A 21,088-nucleotide genomic window follows, 5' to 3' on the forward strand; every position below is an offset into this window, starting at 1 on the left:
TTAGCGTACGTGAGGACTTGCGGGTCGCAGGACGTATGCATCAAGCTTGGCCACGAGAGGTGGGTGGGCACGTTCGTCTTCCGCCTGCACCATGGATTATATCAAAGAAAGAGGAGAAGTAGGTAAAGCAGGCCATCACCACTTTGCGTACTCCCACTGGATGCATGAGATCATTGAAGGGAGCCTTTACAACCACTAAGAAAAGAGGCGTTGAGCAACTATATGGGTTGAAGTCCCATGATTGGCACAAGATGCTTCAAGTAAGTGTTTTCCAAGTCTTGTACGTACGTTGAAATTAAATTTTGTAATGCCATAAACCATACATATATGTGCTCTTATGTGCGCAGTTCATACTACCTACTAGCATCGACCATTGTGCAAATAAGAGTTTGAAAAAATGTATTTATAAGATGGGCGAGCTTGTGAGGTATGTAAAACCCATGCTCAGATCACCCTTCATTATACCTTGCAAAATGAACGTGCATGAGGTATAAAGTACTATTTATTTATTTTTCAGATACGTTAGTTCCAAAGCAATTGATCCAGCCATGTTGGATAATGCGCGTGTTATGGCAGTGGAGGTGGTTTGTTTGGTAGAGGAGACTTTTCCACGAACCATTCTCACAAGTCAACTACATCTCATTGTGCATTTAGTGGACGAAATTGCTTTATGTGGTACTGTGCATGCACGCTGGATGTTCTTCCTAGAGCGCTTCATGAAGACCTTAAAAGACTTTGTGAGGCAAAGTGCAAGGCCTGAAGGAAGCATGGCCGAGGGTTGGTTGATACAAGAGTCTCTTGTATATATTTCAGAATTTCTTGGTCAGGTGGACAGCTCTTTGCCACGACTATGGAGCAATGAAGAGGACTTGAGGATGACCTCTATTGTGCCTCAAGGAAAAGGACAGAGTAAAGTAATTGACAGAACATTGATTGATGATCTCAATTTCACTTGTATCCTTAATAGTGATGTGATGAGTAGATGGGTTACAAGATATGAGGATGCAAAGATAAAAAGGCAAGCAGAAAGAGCTCTCTTTCGGAGGCAACATGGCTCTCGGAAGGCGTACCCTAAGCATCTAGCAACACTTCCGAATGATATCCATGTTGATTGGTTGCATGAGGAAATGGAGAGAGCAGAGAGCGACGAGGGGCTGCATATCATGGCAGAAGAATGGGAGTATGCACGAGGATGCATGTCAAAGGTACATAGAACTAATGTTTTGCATTAGTTGTAAGTGATCTGCTTTTAATATTTATTCACATTGCTTACACAAATATTGCTTCTATTTTGGTCCAGTGCACTATGTTCAATGCTATATGGTGTGAAGGCAAGCATTTTCAAACACAAAGAATTGATGAAAAGAGAAATACACAAGATTGCGGTGTCATTAGTAGCTTTGAGGGAGCTAATGGAAAAATGGATGATTATTGTGGCATAATCCAAGACATATTTAGGCTTGACTTTCGTCGCTTCTTTGTGTATGTTTTGGATGTCAAATGGCAAATGAACGTGGTGGAAAAAGGGCCTGATGCAACGATAAAACGCCATGCAAGTGGATATGTAACTATTGACTCTACAAAGTTCTGGCAAACAAAGAAAGATAGGCTCGTATTGCCACAACAATGTGAGCAGGTATGCATTTTTTTACTAATGTGTTTCATGTACATATATATCTAAGCTCGCGTACCCCTTGACTTTTGATATGCTAATTAATTACTGTACTATGTGTATTTGAGCAGGTTATCTATCTACCAATGGTGCATGACATCAAATGGTGGTACGTCATCCCTATTGCACCACGTTCCAAAGTGATGTATAATACATTCACTGATATGGAGCATATGGAGGATGTAACAAGCCGCAATGAAGATGATGTCGAACATGCCATTGAAGATGTTGTGATTGATGATTAAGAAATAAGAGATGATCATGATAATGAGGATGAGCATGCCATTTCTCATGATCATGAGAATGACCCTACCATTGAGGATGATGGTGATGTTGATGAGGATGATCAGGACATCGATACCATTATCAATGGAGTACAGAATATCGATAGTGGAATAAATTTAATCGTAGCCTTACAAATTGATCAAATGGATATTGATGTTGATCGTTTGGCAAGGATGGATCTTATTGAAGATGAGATCGAACCCTAACCAATCCGTCCTCACTGTACGTTCTAAATTGATGACATTTCTATCATCTCATATGCATGATTTATTTTTGAATATATTTCATTGTTTGTAGTGGGATTGTGTAATGATGTATACTGTAATGTACTGTGAGATGGTTTAAAGAAAATAGTTTTTAATTTTGTAAAGGAATTCAGTTTTTCTTCAGTTTTTCTCTGCCATGCGTGTATTAATCCGTGTATAGTGGCGTGTATTAATCCGTGTATAATAGGGTGTATTAATCCATGAATATTACCGTGTATAGATGCGTGTATTACTGCGTGTATATACACGCGTTTATACACGCGTTAATAAATGCAAATATACACGCGAGCTTAAATGCTAAAATACACGCGCCCGATTCTATTCAAATACAGGCGCGACCATACACGCATTCGTAATTTATCACGTGTATGAAACACGTGTATGGCAGCATTGTCTTGTAGTGTATGGGTCCATGTGTTTACGCGTGGACTATCGTGGTTTGAATGCAATCAAGATAAAGAATAAGTATGCTTACCGTGAGTTGATGAGCTTTTTGATCAATTGCAAGGTGCACGATACTTTAGTAAGATTGACTTAAGGTTAGGCTAACATCGACATCAAGTTTGCATTCGCATGGAGGATGTGCCTAAGATAGCTTTTTGTTTTAGATTTGAGCATTATGAGTTTTTAGTTATGCCGTTTGGTATAACTAATGCTCTAGCTACGTTTATGACTCTTATGGATAACATCTTACATTTGTATCTTGGTCAATTCGTTGTAGTATTTTTTGATGATATTTTGATCTTTAGTCGCACCAAGGAAGAGCATTTGCAACACTTCTAAATAGCATTCAAATTGCTAAGAAAAAGCGTACTCTAAGATAAACAGGAAAATTTTAAGTTTTTTGCCTGAGAGATCCATTATTTGGGTCACATTATCTTGGCAGATGGAATTCACATGGATCCTATAAAAGTAGAGGCGGTCCTTAAGTGGCCTCATCCAACCAATTTGGAAGAATTGAAGATATTCTTTGGATTGGTAGGGTTCTATCACAAATTCATTTTGAGATTATGCTAAGTAAGCGGTTTCCATGATGGACCAATTAAAGGCTAAGGGTCACAACTTTGTTTGGGGTCTTGACCAACAACAAAGTTTCGATCGCCTTATGGTTGCCATAGCTATCACACATGTGTTGGAAAGGGCAGATCCTAATTAGCCATTTGTGGTTGAAACGGATGCTAGTGACCATGTAGTTGGTGACGTTCTTCTTCAAGGAGGAAGACCAGTAGCTTTTGAGAGCAAGAAGTTGGATAGAGCTCAGTGGAATTATTCTGCATATGAGTGTGAGCTTTATGCCATCATTCACACTCTAGGCAAGTGGAGACATTATGTCTACAGTGCTAAGTTTGAGATTGTCTTTGATCTCATGAGAGTATCAAATGTTGATAACTCAAACTGATTTGAAAGCTTGTAAAGCTCAGTGGGCAGAAATCCTCCAAGAATTTGACTTTCAACTAAGGTTTCACAAAGACCAATACAATGTCATGGGTGATGCTTTAAGTCGCATGCCTCAATTTAACTCACTGAGTTTCACAAAGTTGAAAAGAGAATTTTTAGATACACTCAAAGGCAAGTGCGAACATGATCAATTATATGCAAAGGTGTGGACATTTGTTACAAACAGGGATTGCTCCCACTCCGTAGTAGCGAGTGTAGATTATAGTTCAACACCTAGATCTCCTCTTTCTAAGGACAAGAAGAATTTTTCCATCAATAATGGGTTCTTGTTACACAAAGGAAGAGTTTGTGTACCCTTGGACTCTGACACTAGGTGTCAAATCTTTATGAGTATCATGATAGTCCAAGTATAGGTCATCCTCGAATCAGGAAGACCTATGCCTTAGTGAGAAGGAAATTCTATTAGCTTGGACTTCACAAGGACATCTAAAAATATTTTTTACATTATAAAAAATTCTAGGTCAATAAGGCGGAGCTTCTTAAAATAGGCAGGCTATTACAACCAGTAGAGATCCGTGATGGTGGTAAGTGGGAAAGCATCTCTATGGATTTTACTGTAGGTCTACCTACAACTAGTAGGGGTCATGATGCCATCTGGTTGTAGTGGACATGGTTACCAAGATGTCTCAATTTATTACAGCTAAAACAACACTAGAACTTGCCTACAACAATGCCAATCATGTAGCTATAACCTTTAGTCCTTTCATGCTTATGTATGGGTTTTAATCCCAATCTCTAGTAGTTGTGGGGCTACCTACTAAAAGAATTCAAAGGTTTAAGATTTTCTATGAGATCATAACGATATGCTAAAGATCGCTGAGGAAAATGTTAAACAGGCCCAAGATCGTTTACAAGCATTATTGCGGATGAAGACCACATAGTGGTCACATTTTGAAAAGGTGACCAAGTATTTCTCAAAGTTCCCTGGAGTTTGGAAACTTTGAAGATGGAAAAAGTCCCATAGCTGTCTCCTAGGTATTGTGGACCTTTCACAATACTTAAGCATGTAGGTGAAGTTGCCTACAAGTTAGTTCTAGATCTGCTAGAACATTCCAAGGTTCACCCAGATTTTCATATCAGTCGTTGTGGAAATGACTAGGTAGCAAAGATGCCAATGTGGTGGATACAAGTTCTCTCGTAGATTTAATTGAGTCTCCAATGTTACCTGACGAGCTAGAGCGCATCTTGGATCTTCAAGAGAAGCGAACACATCACAGAATTAGACAACAATGTCTAGTTAAGTGGAAGAATAGACCAGGAGAAGGTTCAACTTGGGAGGACGTTACTACTCTTAAGACCCGATATCCTACCTTTTTTTTTACGACGAAAACTCTTCCAAAATGGGGGAGTAGTTTGAGGACACTGGTAGGACTAGGTGGGAGTCGGGCAGTTCAAGGGAGTCCGGACATGTGTGTTCGACCAAGGCTATTTTAGCCAGCTAGGGTTCCTATATCCAGTGGTTGGATGCAAAATTTTCCTTTTATCTTCTAGAAGGTTCATGGAGACCTTTCAATATATCTCTATGTAGGATCTATGCACCAGGCTCTTGCATCTAGCTGTATACATCTAGCTGTATACATCTAGCTAGCTCTATGCGGGCTCTTGCATCTAGCTGTATACATCTAGCTGTATTGCATCTAGCTGTATACATCTAGCTAGCTCTATGCGGGCTCTTGCATACATGCTTAATGCATCTAGCTCTTACATGCAAGTTCTTGCATACATGCTTAATGCATCTATATCTTCCATGCATGCTCTTGCATACATGCTTTATGCATCTAGCTCTTGCGTACATGCTTAATGTAGGCTTAATGCAGGCTTTTACATCTAGGTCTTGCATGCAAGCTTAATGTAGCTTAATATAGTCTCTTGAATACATGATTAATTCATCTAGCTCTATGAATGCTTCTTGCATACATGCTTAATGCATCTAGCTCTATGCATCTAGCTTTATGCAGGCTCTATGCATCAAGCTCTATGCAGGTTCTATGCTTACATGCTCTATTCAGGCTCTATGCATATAGCTCTATGCAGGGTCTTGCATCTAGCTCTTGCATACATGCTTAATGCATATAGCTCTATGCAGGCTCTTGCATCTAGCTCTTGCATACATGCTTAATGCATCTAGCTCTATGCATGCATTAAGGTTCTTGCATTAAGGTTCTTGCATTAAGCTTTATGCATAATTATATGCTTAAGGTTATGCATAAGCCTATTCTTAAGGCTTATGCATAAGGCCTATGCTTAAGGCTTATGCATAAGGCCTATGCTTAAGGCTTATGGATAAGACTATGCTTATTAAGACTTATGCATAAGCTTAAGTACTATAGTCAAGCTCTATGCATAAGGCTTAAGCTTAGGCAAAGAGATTGAAGCTTATTCATAGAGCTTCAAGCTTATGCCAAGAGATTTAAGCTTCAATCTTATGCATAAGACTTCAGCGTATTGCAATAAACTAGCATGACCAGTGAAAGCATTGAGTGATGACAAGGGTGTAGGAGCACCATCCATGAGCAAGGAGAAGGGAAATATTTCCATGAAAGCTGATTAGCTTGTAATTTAACTAGTATAAGTTAATTGTGATTAGCTATTCACATTGGCCTATATACCATGGCCCCCTTTTCACACATACTTATAAATATCCACCCTACTTGGCCTTTGGCCCATAAGCTTATGTCCCCACTTACACTTGGCCCTTTGGCCCAATACAACTTATGCTTGACCCTTGGCCTCATATGTACAACTTATGCTTGACCCTTATGCTTGACCCTTGGCCTCATATGTACAACTTATGCTTGGCCCTTTGGCCCAATACAACTTATGCTTGACCCTTGGCCTCATATGTACAACTTATGTCCACCGCTTCATTACAAACCATCCCCACCCAAATATGTTTTGTCCTCGAAACATGATCAAAGTAGAACCATAGTATGGATGGTTTGCATAAGCATCAACATGAATCACTTTACACTTCTTGAACAAATATGTCTAAAAGAGCATGATTTGGGCCTTTGAGACCTCCAAAACTTCATGAAATGCTCCCCAGCACATTCAGAATCATGGCTAAGAAGTATATATGTCAAGTGCATCCATTTGAACCTCTTTTATGCCTCATAACAGTAAGCTATGTTTTACTATTTTAACTCAAGAATGCACCTCGGATGCATCAAAAGGTGTTTCATCCCCTCTAACATAGAGGTAGGCTACCATATTGCTTCATCTTGAGGTAAACCTTTCCACTTGACAAGTTATTCACGCAAAGTGTGGTTGGATAACACTTTCTTTCTCCCAACACCTTCTCGAGTATGTACTCCACCATGCCATCTTCACTCATGGGTGGAAGCTCATCCAATACTAATTGCACCTCCACACCAACATATGCCTTCAAATGTGATACGTGAAAGACATCGTGTATTCTTGTAATAGATAGAATTAGCAATTGATAAGACACTTCACCAACTCTCCTAAATATTTTGTATGGCCCATAATAACAGTGTGCAAGCTTTGTGTTGGTACTACCTTTAAGAGATCCATGTTGAGTCTTAGGTATCCTCAAGAACACAAAGTCTCCTTCTTTGAATTCCAATGGCCTTTGATGAGCATCTTCATAATGCTTCATCTTCTCTTCAGACTTCTTGATGTTCTCTTTGCATGTTTACAAAAGAGTTTGCATTCTTTCCACTTCATCACTTGCATGTGGATTGCATTCTCTTGCTTGAATGCTACAATCGGTACATGCACCTTGTAGCGATACATAGCCTGAAAAGATCGAGCATAAAATAGCATAAAAACATGAGATAGAATAAACATCACCTTCAACACGATATTGGTGTGATCTCCCTCCCCCACCCCCAGAAAGTGTTGGCATACTTCCACATCTTGGGTATTTATGTCTTTATTCACAAAAATAGGCTGCATGCCAAAAAATAGTTGTACGCTCTTGCATGGGATTTCCCTTTACATAAAATAGGAGTTACTTTTACCAAAAGATTAAAAACACCCTTTCTATATAACAAAATCACTAAAGAAAAATGCATATAAATTCCTAAGGGCTAATTCACGTGTAACCAAATTAAGAGGTCCACTCCCATGTACAACAAAAGTGGGCAGCTAACTAAATACAAAAATACCTTGTAGTAAATACCACATCCAAAATACCAAAATCATTGGCTATCTCGCCAACGCCAAAATACATAAGGAAAAAACCTTCCCGATAATTGCTCACACACACACACACACACACACACACACACATATATATATATATCAAAACCCTCTCACCGCCATCAAAACCCTCTCACCGCCATCATATATATATATATATGCACAAGGCTTGTTAATCTCACCAACCTACAGGTTGTCGATTCAAACACATTACACAGTAGTAACGCTTACTTGAACTACACAATAACTCATAAGCATTGAATCTAACGCTTAGTTCCATCCATTCCTAAATTCACATGTTCTACACATGAAATATTCAGAATCACCCAAGTGCCATTCTTGAAACATAGTGGCGATTATTTCAAACCTTGTTTTCTAGTACTGTGTATGTGTACTTTACAAAACAACAGACCATACATAAGGTATGGTGGAGACCCAAAGAGTTTGATGCTCTAACCTGTAATGTGCTCATAATATGTTATCGTTCTATCTTTCTTGCTTGTCTGTTTTGATTCCATTTCCCCACTATCTCGTGCTCCTCTCCTTCATTCCTTTTCTAGATTTTTTATTGGTATTGATTCTTATTTGCTACCAAGGTTTTTCTTCTCTTTCTTTAGCTCTTGTACTTTTTCCTCTCTATGTGTCTTTCTCTCAACTCTCTGTGTTTCGATCTCAGTGCCTTTCATCTTGTCTTTGTTGTCTTTATCCCATAGATTTTTCTTTTTCTCTTTCTTTTCCTTTTGTCTTTTTCTGCTTTTTCCCTCATTTCACATGCAACCGTGGAATCAAAGAGGATATCTTAGCCACCTCCTTCAATATGACCACAAGTTAACAATGAAGCTAGCTATCAAGAAAACTCTTGCATTGTAAGGATGGCAAGACAAGTGCACCTACATCATTTGGAGTGAAAGTCCCATAGAGCCTCATATGAAAAGAATATAAGCACCATTTTTCCTTTTCCTTTTCTTGCATTTTTTGCTCTCTATGTGTTTCTCTCTCCTCTCTATACCGTGTTTAAATATGCCTCTCATCTTCTCTCTACTTTCTTTCTTGAGGTAGTTTTATCTCTTTCTCTTTCTTTTCCTTTCTTCTTTGTCTACTTTCTCTTTGTCATCTATAATCTTTGAATCAAAGAGGAGACCTTATCAAAGAGGTCTCCGTAGCTATATAACCTTGCATATTGACATAGACAAAAAAGCCTTCCATAAGTCAACTCCATAGCCACTTCATGCTTGCACAAGTCTCCATAGCCCATAAAACCTTTTAGAACTTTATAGCCAACATGGGATTAAGGTTGAAGCCCAAGGTTAGGCTTCGCATAAAAAATTAGAGATGCTTTTGCCATCTCTTGTGGGCATGAACATGCCACCTTTGTATTAAATTTGGGCAACAAATGACCATTATTGCTCAATATGGTGTTTTAAAACAATAAACATGTCTATTCTTATGATATGAACCTTCTTAGTTACCTCCTTTATGACTATGAGTTAGCAATGAAGCTAGCTCTATAAAGGACTCGAGAAAACTCTTGCCTTACATCCATCGTAGGACAAGTGTACCCACAACATTTGGAGTGAAAGTCCCTCTCATATGAAAAGAATCAACGCATCATTTTTTCTTGCACTTTTGTTCACTCTATGTGTTTATCCCTCCTCTCTATACTGTGTTTAAATGTGCCTATCATCTTCTCTCTACTCTAGCCAATGTCACCATCCCATATTATGCTCATTTTCTATGGTCGAAAGATTGGGTTGTTTTCAACCAAATGGTCAACAACAAAAATGCATGGTGATACCTAAGTGCGGCCACAATATATCTCACCAATGGGACAATAATGTTTGATTATTTACACTTTTTCTAGCAAAACAAGTATTGCTCCAAGGATCATGTAGTGCCTATCAATATGGGAGTAAACATGTGGCAACGGGTATCCAAGAATTGGGTATCAAAATGCCACCTTTGTATCAAATTTGGGTTTCTTTTTTCCGGTAATCACCTTAGCATAGGGCTTAGTTAAAATTGAAGAAGCCCAAGATGATTGTAAGGACAATCATCGGCCTCTTTATTCTAGGGCCTTATGGTGATGTGGTGTCATAGAATCTCAATCATTATGGAAGGAACTTGGAAGATGATTGCAAGCTTCCTAATGCCTTAACCTCAAGTGTCATGTATTTTAGTGCTTTCTCTATCTTTCTAGGCACCATGACTCAAAGTGGTGGATTTAGTTCCCAAGTCTAGATTATACCTTTTAAAAGCCTATTACTATTAATATTTTACACAAAAGCTGATTAGTATTAAGGTTTCACATAAAAAAAATTTGTGTGTGGAGCTAGAAGCGTACAAAATAACATTTCAATCTTGTGTTTCTAATACTTTGTATGCAGTTTTTTTAAACAGACCATACACAAAGTATAGTGGGGAGATGACACATTCCTCTTCCTAAATAAATAACTACAGAAAACATGCCTCCCTTGAGCTATGTCTTACTGTCCTTCAATATTAAAAGGATAAAGAATCTATGCTTTCTTCCCATGAATTTGATATCTTCCAAATATTTCGGAGGTATATAATCCTAAGGTATGTGAATGGGTTGTACCAAGCTTGTGATAGCACACAAGTGCTCTAAAACTATTTACCTTCTCATCAAGGAAGATCTCTCTACAAAGAAGAAAGTAACATTTAAGTCATTTCACAAAGATAATAACTAATGTATACAATTGACATTTGAGTAAATTGACAAAAGCTTTACCCTCCATACTCTAAATCTCTAGAGGGCATGTGATATATTTCCTTTGTGACTTTGTTTACTTCTAATAGAGATAAACACATTAGCTTCATCTCCATTCTCAATTCTTCCATAGCTATCAACTTTAGTCTTTCAAGTGTCACACATCTATCTTCAATATTTTTTTTCAGAAAAAAGATCCTTCAATTAGTTAAAGAGAAAATAGCCACAAAGGGCTAAGTACAACCACAAAGGGCTAAATACAAACTTGCCTCTAAGGGTGAGAAACAAGTGAAGGGGGAGAGATGCTTCTCCTCTAGCTTGCCGCTCTATGAGGAGAAGGCTATCTCATATAGGGGGAGGGGGGAAACAACCACATAGGTGGTCTGTAGTGCCCAATGGGGACATCGCCTCTCTCTGTGAGGATAGGGCTAGGCCTCCTAAGTCTCAAGAAGGCTTCCCTCCACTTCTACATGCAGTCAAAACCAAAATCATAGCATAGGGCAAAAATTGATCCAAGATCAATGAAATTCGACACCCAAATCAATCATGCTTATAATTCTACATCACATAAGCATGGTGAGAATCGTAGCAATAAAACACAATGGCCATTCTATCAGAGATTCTATTTACCATTGTAATGTTTTTCTTTTCACTTATTTCCCTTTATTCTAGTGTAGCCACTTTTTGGTTTACCTTCTTTAAGTCTGTGTTACACTCAAACTTTTCATAATTCAAGATTATAAGGTTTTTCTCAAGACAAAAGAATCACTTTGACACAAACATAAATCCATGAGTGACATATCACCTATAATATAAGACGTGCTAAGTAGCCAGGCACCAAGGAAAACCATATCACCTATAATATAAGGCATGCTAAATAAGTAGCCATGCGCCAAGAAAAATCATAGGGTTTTTACCTTTGATTATTTAGCCCTCCCTTATCTATCACCAAGAACTCCTTATGGGTCAAAGATCTCAAGAATATTCAAGGTTTGCACTCAAAAATATTAGTAGCATTGATAAGGGTGTCCCTCAAACGTGGGTTTGTGATACTAATGTTCATTAGTCAAGTGTGAAATTTAAATGAATTCACAAACAATAATGACTCAAAGAGACATGACTTGAAATCTCCACACTTGTATAAAGATACATGTGAGATCATTCTTTGAAGAACTACTAGTCCTCCTTGGGTCAATTAATGTATATATAACTTTTTTGGGCCTTGCTTTGGTCTCCTTGTATGCCTCCTTAATAAATGACAACCGTGCCATAGTTTTATAGTATACTTCCCAAATATAGAGAATCTTTTTGGACATGAATCTATACTCCCTCTTGCTTGTAACTTCTTTCTCAAATGAACTATATACCTCTCTTCAAATTAAAGACCATTTCTCTCTAATAAGATTACAGACTGCACCGTGACTCGTGTATCTTTACCATTACATTTCGATTGCACACGGGTGGTTGATCTTGATCTGTTCTTCAACCAATGCATTAATGAATAAACCTTTTTCCCTCTAAAATGTGCCTATGGCTTTGTTCATCTTTGTGAGAATGTATTGATTTGATAAAAGTTAGGAAGAGAGCAAGCCACATGCTCGGCATTCTCTGTAGCCTTCTTTTAGCTTGTGTTTAGTCTTTTTTGAGCTTGAGTTTAGCTTTTTAAACTAGGTCTATCTATCTAGATCACTTATTCCTTTTTCTTGCCCTTCCCTTGTGGGTAGTGGGGTTTTACAGAGGGTGTTCTCTCTGAGTCATTGTAAAATTTTGAAGTCATTACCAAGTTGTTTCTACCTTTATCTTTAACACACTTCTCTATAGTGGTATGCATGCTCTCTTCCACTCTTAGCTTGCTTGCAAGTGGGGGAACTTAGCCTTTATATGGGTTAGCTTCTTTCCTATAGGGGGATGGTCTTCGCCTCTTCATGGGCTCTTGCAAACCATTGCTACATTGGTTGAATGGAAATTTAAGGGCTCATAGATTTGAACTTGATCTAGAAGAGGAAGAGGAAGAACCATGGCCCATAATTGATGAGAACTCTCCCTCCATATAGCAAAACCCAAATGATAGCCAAAGAAGCCCATGAATAAATTGTGACTCTATTTTGAAAGCAACGAAATGAATGCAATGTACAACGGACTTATACCCTGACCTTTGATGGTGGTGCTGGTGTCACCAAGGATTACTGGGAGGCATGGATTAGCCTTTGACACTTATAGGAATAAGCCTCATGGTCAATGGGAACATAGCCAAACCCATAGGCATTGCATCGCGAACTACAATGTGCAGATCTGCATTTGACTCTTAGATTGCCTCAAGGTATTCACCTACACAACATCACGTTGCAAATTAAAAATTTTGATAATCTCCCATGAATTGCATGGTTGGAGATTTTATCAACAAGCCTAGGGTTGTGAAGGTTATGTGTGATCGCATTTTGCGGGGCTAAAACAAGCTCAACCCCATAATCAAAGCTCGGTAAAAAATCTATAGAAGGCCTATAGAATTTTAGGCATGTAGGCCTAACATTTCAAAAGAAGTGATTTCCAATTGCATTTCTTGTGTATACAGAGGTTGCTAATGTCACACAACATATACATAGTAAAGTGTAGAAGGTTTTTTAGCCATGACTATAGCAAGCAAAATTACTGGGTCGTACAGACCAAAAAATGAAAGGGTATCTCCTTACATTCCATACCAAGTACTTGGATAAGGTTGGTTACTTCTAGACAAAAGAACTAGAGTGAGGAGGGGGATGTATGTTGAAGTTCCATGTAAAGGATGGTCACATAGACAAGACTTATTATGTATTGGCTCTATAAGAAGAATGACATCGTGTAATCCTTGAAGATGTTGAAGCCAGATGGCTGCTACTACAGGTGGGCCACTTATACTTCTTTAGACTGCAGTCTTGGTTAATGGACTACTTAAGATATTCTTCCAAGATATGAATTCATATGAGCAAAGAACAAAGTCCTTCCAAGTAGATTTTATCTAGGGCAAGGGGGGATAAAGAATCATCCTCAAACTCACTATGGAAGTGGTGCACAATTTCCTTAGATTGCCAAGAGTTGTCCATCCATAGGTCAACCATATTGTAGCTAAAGCTATGAGAATGACTATGTTTGTCCCAACCAAAAACACAAAGCCCCCACTGGACCAACATGCAGTACTTATCAAGCTTACCAAGGCCATATGCACTTTTTTTTCTTTGTGCAAGCCAAACATGTTCACTCAGGTTAAGTCTGGTTACTCCTAAAGCAACATAGGTTATATAGAGAACAAGATGGTGAGGTTGTAATTTAAAATTCTACATAATATTTTTATAGGGAGTTAAAAATGCTCTCGCAACTGGGAGGTAAGTTCCTCGTTGTAGACTAAGTCAGTATTAGGTAATTTGGGAAAAATCTCACATTTTGGGAATCAATTACTCCATATAGTTTTGGATATATCTTAAAGATCTTTCTGATGATATGTCACATGGGGTTTTGACAAACTTTTGGACAAGTTCACCATGCTCCCATTTTTCAAATGGGAATGGGATTTTTCCCAAATTATCTAATATGGTGTTGACTGCTAATCATGAGAATTATCTACTATAGCAAGAGATCCCTCTAGAGCCCACAGAGAGGTAAGTTTAAGACACTAGTTTGGTACCAAAACAGGACACTTAAGTGTCCTTTTTTGGGGGTTGCAAAAAAATATCAAACTCCTAATGTAGGCTTTAAAAACCAAAATGCTTCATTGGGCATGTAGAACATAACCCTATGCTTATGTAAAAAATGCTAAACATATAAAATGCCTTTTTATTTGGAAGTACATAAGCAACAAAGTAGCATATGTCTTGAAAATGAACATTTTTCAGGATTTTTCCAAATATGCAAGCATCATTCTCTCAAAAAAAAAATCCAATGATATCAATAGCATTTTTCCCAATATATTTTGATAGCATACATTAGTCCAAGGAGGTAGAAGTTCACCAAAAAAATCATTTTCCTTTCCTAGAATTTTTTCCAAAAAGGTGCATAAAATCAGCAAAAGTAACGCGTATTATCAAAACTCAATCACGCCACTAAAAAATAATGTAACCCTATCAATGAGAATGTTGATTATTGGTTTTCATACTTGAGATGAAATAAATAAGCCATAATTTGATGTGTATGACACTAACTTAGCCTCCACTTAAGTAGATTCTTATCGCCTAGTTCTAAAAAAACTGTAAAAAATAAAAATGTAAAATTTGATCATCTTTTATCAAAAACTAATCATAACTATGCTTGCACAAGTAGTCTACACCTATAGTTACAACAAATAATGCACTTACACAGCTTTCCCCTTTGATGAAAATCAAAATTAGGCTCATAATTAGACATTTTATGTATTAAAAACAGGTTGCGCAAAAGGTCATGTATGAGAAGAGGCCCAAAAAGTGGCTATAAAGTTTTGGAAAATTCAAAACAAAGTAGTATTTACCCTATATAACATGGGTGCACCTCAAGTTTTACATTATTAGCTTGTATATGGAAGGAGAAAAATTCATGCTCCACCTGTATAAAAAACGTCATTTCAATATTAGCGAGTCAAAAATTTATCCAATAATTGTCGTTTGATGATTCCAGGATTTAGTTTACATCATGGGCTTTCCATCAAGCCAAGTTTCATGATCAAACTATGTCCCTTCTAAAAGTTATGTCCAAATTACTACTATTTTTTGAAAACAGCAAAAATCATGCATTTTATCAGCATGTGTCTAAGAAAATTAAAATATTACCTTGCAAAAGCTAAGAAAAGTGCATTTTAAAAAATCTCAAGGATTTTTTGGGTCTTGAGGAACATCTATGGATGTTAAGCATTTCAAAACTCTTCATAGATTGCCCACAAAAATTCAAGAACTTTTCAGGACACTTTAGTGTCTTAGGACACTTAAGTGTCCCATGCTCCCATTTTTCAAATGGGAATGGGATTTTTCCCAAATTATCTAATATGGTGTTGACTGCTAATCATGAGAATTATCTACTAGAGCCCACAGAGAGGTAAGTTTAAGACCAGTCCCTACAAAAAGAATGTGACTCATCAATGCTAACTCCCCCACTTCCAAAGAAGCTACTATTAAAAGAGACGACACAAACCACTATAAAGAAGTACGTTGAAGCCAAATGTAGAAAGGAAAATCTAAAACTCAAGGGTATCACTTGGTAATGACTTCATAATCTAACAATGACTCAAAGAGAACACCCTCTCCTATAGCCTCATCTACGAAGGGAAGGGCAAGGAAAAAGAATAAGTGGTCTAGATAAATAGACCTAGAGATAGTAGGTAATTTTATGCTTAAAGAAGGCTACGAAGAATGCCCAACAAGTTCTGATTCTATAAGAACACATTAGGTAACTAGAGACTCAAAAATATGAGCTCGCTGGTGGGGGTCAAGGGATGCCTTGTTTGCAATAATCTGGGACATTGAAAGGGTTGAGTTAGAGATACAATTGCATCATGTGGCCAAATTAGAACATACTTTTAGTAAATTTATCCATCCTCACAAACAATTCCAAAGGCACATTTCAGAGGGAAAATGAGTCACTTGTTAATGCATTGGTTAAACAACAAACAAAGTTGAACCACGCGTGTGCTATCCAAATGTAATGGAGAAGATAAATAAGGCATCATGTAGTCTCACTAATGTTTGCTGAGAGAGATTGTTTGTCATTTGAGAAGAGGTGTATAATGCATTTGAGAATGAATTTATAAACAAGAGGGAGTACAGATTCATGTACAAAAGAATGTTCCATGTTTGGGAAGAAACCATAAGACTATGGCATGCCTATCATTTTTTCGGAGCCATATGACGACATCAAAGAAAGACCCAAAAGAGTATTGTGTACATTAATTAATCCAAGAAGAAGCATAACAAGGAGACGAAGGGAGGAATTCATATGCGCAAAGAACAAAGGCCTTCCAAGTAGATTTTATCTAGGGCAAGGGTGGATAAAGAGATCCTCAAACTCACTATGGAAATGGTGCACGATGCCCTTATATTGCCAAGAGTTTTCCATCCATGCATCAAGAATATTGTAGCTAAATCTATCAGAATGACTATATTTGTCCCAACCGAAAATTCAAAGCCCCACTAGACCAATGTGCAGTACTTATCAAGCTTGCAAAGGCCATATGCACTTATTTTTCTTTCTTCAAGCCAAACATTTTCACTCAAGTTAAGTCTGGGTACTCCTAAATCTACTCCTAAAGCAACATAGGTCATATATAAAAGAAGATGGTGAGGTTGAAATTGAAAATTCTACATAATATTTTTATAGGAAATTAAAAATGTTCGCGCCAACTGAGAGGAAAGTAACTCGGTGTAGGACTGCTAATCATGAGAATTATCTACCATGGGGCAAGAAATCCATGTAGAGGCCATGAAAGGGTAAGTTTAAGACCTGCCGCCTCTACAAGAAGGAATGTGACTCATCAACGCTAACTCTCTCCGCTTCCAACAAAGAAGCTACTATTAAAAGAGACCACGCATAGGCAAACCACTATAAAGAAGTACATTGAAGACAAAAGTAGAAAGGAAAATACAGAAATCAAGGGTATCACTTGGTAATGACTCAAAGAGGACAACCTCTCCTATAGCCCAATCTACCGGGGAGTCAAGGGATGCCTCATTTGCAATAATCTTGGACATTGAAAGGGTGGAGTTATGGATACAATTGCAGCATGTGGCCAAATTGGAACATGCTCTCTTCCCAAGTTTTAGTAAATCAATCCATGCTCACAAAAAATTCCATAGGCACCATTTAGAGGGAAAATGAGCCGCTTGTTAATGCATTGGTTAACCAACAAACAAAGGTGAACTGCGTGTGTGCTATCCAAATGTAATGGAGAAGATAAATAAGTCATCGTGCTACCTCACTAATGTTGGTAGAGACATATTGTCTGTCATTTACGGAGAGGTATTTATTGCATTTGAGAATGAATTTATAAGCAAGAGGGAGTGTAGATTCATGTAAAAAAGTATGTTTCATGCTTGGAAAAGAAACCATAAGTGTATAACTTTCAAGCTGTTATATATATTTTGTTATAACTTTCAAGTTGTTATAACAACCTTTATATTAAATTTGGGCTTCCTTTTTCCAAAAATCACCTTAGTATAAGAGTTTAAGTAAACGTAAAGAAGTCCAACATGATTGGAAGAATAATCATCAACCTCTTCATTCTAGGTCCCTTGGGGTCACAGAATCTAGAATATTATGGAAGGACATTGGAGGATGATTGCAATCTTGCTAATGCTTTAAATTGAAGTTACATGTATTTTAGTTCTTTCTCTATCTTGGTAAACACCATGACTCAAAGTGGTGGAGGGTGGACTCTAGAGCATGACCTAGTGTCCTAATCTAGATTTCATCGTTTAAAAGCCTATTAGCATTAAGATTTCACACAAAATCTGATACGTATTAAGACTTCAAACAAAAATTTATGTGTGTGTTTCCAGAAGCATATAAAATTGCATTTCAAACCTTGTTTTCTAGTACTGTGTACGTGTACTTTACAAAACAAAAGACCATACATAAGGTACGATGGAGACACATTGCACATTCCTTTGCTTAAATTAACAATTACTTTCCTTTCCATCCATGCATCAAGAATATTGTAGCTAAATCTATCAGAATGACTATATTTGTCCCAACCGAAAACCCAAAGCCCCACTAGACCAATGTGCAGTACTTATCAAGCTTGTGAAGGCCATATGCACTTATTTTTCTTTCTTCAAGCCAATTATGTTCACTCAAGTTAAGTCTGGGTACTCCTAAATCTACTCCTAAAGCAACATAGGTCATATATAAAAGAAGATGGTGAGGTTGTAATTGAAAATTCTACATAATATTTTTATAGGAAATTAAAAATGTTCGCGCCAACTGAGAGGAAAGTAACTCGGTGTAGGACTGCTAATCATGAGAATTATCTACCATGGGGCAAGAAATCCATGTAGAGGCCATGAAAGAGTAAGTTTAAGACCTGCCGCCTCTACAAGAAGGAATGTGACTCATCAATGCTAACTCCCCCCACTTCCAACAAAGAAGCTACTATTAAAAGAGACCACGCATAGGCAAACCACTATAAAGAAGTACATTGAAGCCAAAAGTAGAAAGGAAAATACAGAAATCAAGGGTATCACTTGGTAATGACTCAAAGAGGACAACCTCTCCTATAGCCCAATCTACCGGGGAGTCAAGGGATGCCTCATTTGCAATAATCTTGGACATTGAAAGGGTGGAGTTATGGATACAACTGCAGCATGTGGCCAAATTGGAACATGCTCTCTTCCCAAGTTTTAGTAAATCAATCCATGCTCACAAAAAATTCCATAGGCACCATTTAGAGGGAAAATGAGCCACTTGTTAATGCATTGGTTAACCAACAAACAAAGCTGAACCACGTGTGTGCTATCCAAATGTAATGGAGAAGATAAATAAGTCATCGTGCTACCTCACTAATGTTGGTAGAGACATATTGTCTGTCATTTACGGAGAGGTATTTATTGCATTTGAGAATGAATTTATAAGCAAGAGGGAGTGTAGATTCATGTAAAAAAGTATGTTCCATTCTTGGAAAAGAAACCATAAGTGTATAACTTTCAAGTTGTTATATATATTTTGTTATAACTTTCAAGTTGTTATAACAACCTTTATATTAAATTTGGGCTTCCTTTTTCCAAAAATCACCTTAGTATAAGGGTTTAGGTAAACCTAAAGAAGTCTAACATTATTGGAAGAATAATCATCACCCTCTTCATTCTAGGCCCCTTGGGGTCACAGAATCTAGAATATTATGAAAGGACGTTGGACGATGATTGCAATCTTGCTAATGCTTTAAATTGAAGTTACATGTATTTTAGTGCTTTCTCTATCTTGGTAGACACCATGACTCAAAGTGGTGGAGGGTGGACTCTAGAGCATGACCTAGTGTCCTAATCTAGATTTCATCGTTTAAAAGCCTATTAGCATTAAGATTTCACACAAAATCTGATACCTATTAAGACTTCAAACAAAAATTTATGTGTGTGTTTCTAGAAGCATTATAAAATTGCATTTCAAACCTTGTTTTCTAGTACTGTGTACGTGTACTTTACAAAACAAAAGACCATACATAAGGTACGGTGGAGACACATTGCACATTCCTTTGCTTAAATAAACAATTACATGAAACATGCCTCCTTTGAGCTATGCCTTACTATCCTTCAATATCCGAAAGATTTAGAATCTATGCTTTGTTTCCTCCAATTTGATATCTTTCAAATATTTTTGAAGTGTATAATCCTAAGATATGTGAAAGCACACAAGCTTTTTGAGGAGTCACACCATTTGAGCCCTACACTTTTTACTGAAATAAACAAGCACTTTTTGAGATTTTCAAATTCTAAGGTTTGGGTAGTGTTGTTGTAAATGGACATTATCAAAATAAAGAAATGGCTTAATCTATTTGACTATTTTTCTCCCAAATGTGATCTTTAAGATTCTTAAAGAAGAGAGAGAGTGTGTGTGAGAATGTTTAACATTTTCTTATGAGCTTTTCCTAGATTTAAGGAAGAGACAAGAAGCCCTTAGAGGGCCCCTTTTTGAGTCCAAAAACCCCCTAATGCATATAACTCTCACTTTTTGTTTGGGTGATTCTTTTCTTTTGGGGGGGGGGGGAGAGGGGGAGGGGAGGGGGGGGAGGGGGTGCGTGGGCACTTTATGTTCAAATGTGTTTTGATTTGAGTAGAATGTAGGCCAATGGTAAAACTAACCTAGCATTTGGCCAACGATGATAACATTTCATCTCCTAAACTCTTATTAGAGTTGAGTTGAGATTGTAAAGGTAGATAGTTTGTAAGTCTCTCTCTCTCTCTTTAAAGTTTATAATTCTATGCATATATTTTCTCCAATGTTAAGGTGGCCTTGTATTTTGGACGTTCCTCTTCAATGTTTATTCTGTTAATCTTAAGGTCTCTATAGTTGAGTGTTTCCCTTTTCCTTTTGTTTCTTTTCTTAATCCCATATTTAATATGCAGTTACATGTGCTCTCTCGATCATGTCGTGTTTGCTTGCTAAAGACGCTCAAGCTATATGTCCTCATTGTGTCTTTTATGTCTCGAAGCCATGTGAGGTTGTCTCTCGAGAGTAGGTAAAAGTGGAGCCTGGAGGTTTTGCCCCACTGATCATGACCTCCACCTTGTGCACAAATATATTTGTCCCCCAACCTACCTTCTCTCATTGCACTCCTCTACGGCTCTTGATAAAGGCTTGCCGTAGCACATGCCAGAAGTAGGGATCAGTAGTGGTACTACTAGGCATTGTGAATGCGTTGTGTACAAGGGCTTGGCTAGCTGGAATCTTTGAGGAGATGGTTCAATCAGCAGCAGCTGACGTGGCAACAAAGCTGGTGGCTTGCAGCTGGAACAGTAGTCGCTGTGGATTGTAGTTCGGACCTCTCTACTTTTGCATTTGGTGGTTGTCGGCAGTACGCGCTCTATCATT

General features: G+C 37.7%; 1 protein-coding gene across 1 annotated transcript; it reads left to right on the forward strand.

Annotated features, from left to right (window-relative positions):
- Positions 1–1,335: 1,335 nt before the first annotated feature.
- LOC147630744 (uncharacterized) lies at positions 1,336–1,917 on the forward strand. The gene is made up of 2 exons (XM_086810841.1): positions 1,336–1,636; positions 1,744–1,917. The coding sequence occupies exons 1-2, from the start codon at positions 1,421–1,423 to the stop codon at positions 1,915–1,917; spliced, it is 390 nt and encodes a 129-aa protein (XP_086666967.1). The 5' UTR covers positions 1,336–1,420.
- The last annotated feature ends 19,171 nt before the right edge of the window (positions 1,918–21,088 follow it).

This window comes from Cibotium barometz, chromosome 16 (genome assembly GCF_041138505.1).
Source record: "Cibotium barometz isolate CiBa-2024 chromosome 16, ASM4113850v1, whole genome shotgun sequence".
NCBI classification, from domain to species: Eukaryota; Viridiplantae; Streptophyta; class Polypodiopsida; order Cyatheales; family Cibotiaceae; genus Cibotium; species Cibotium barometz.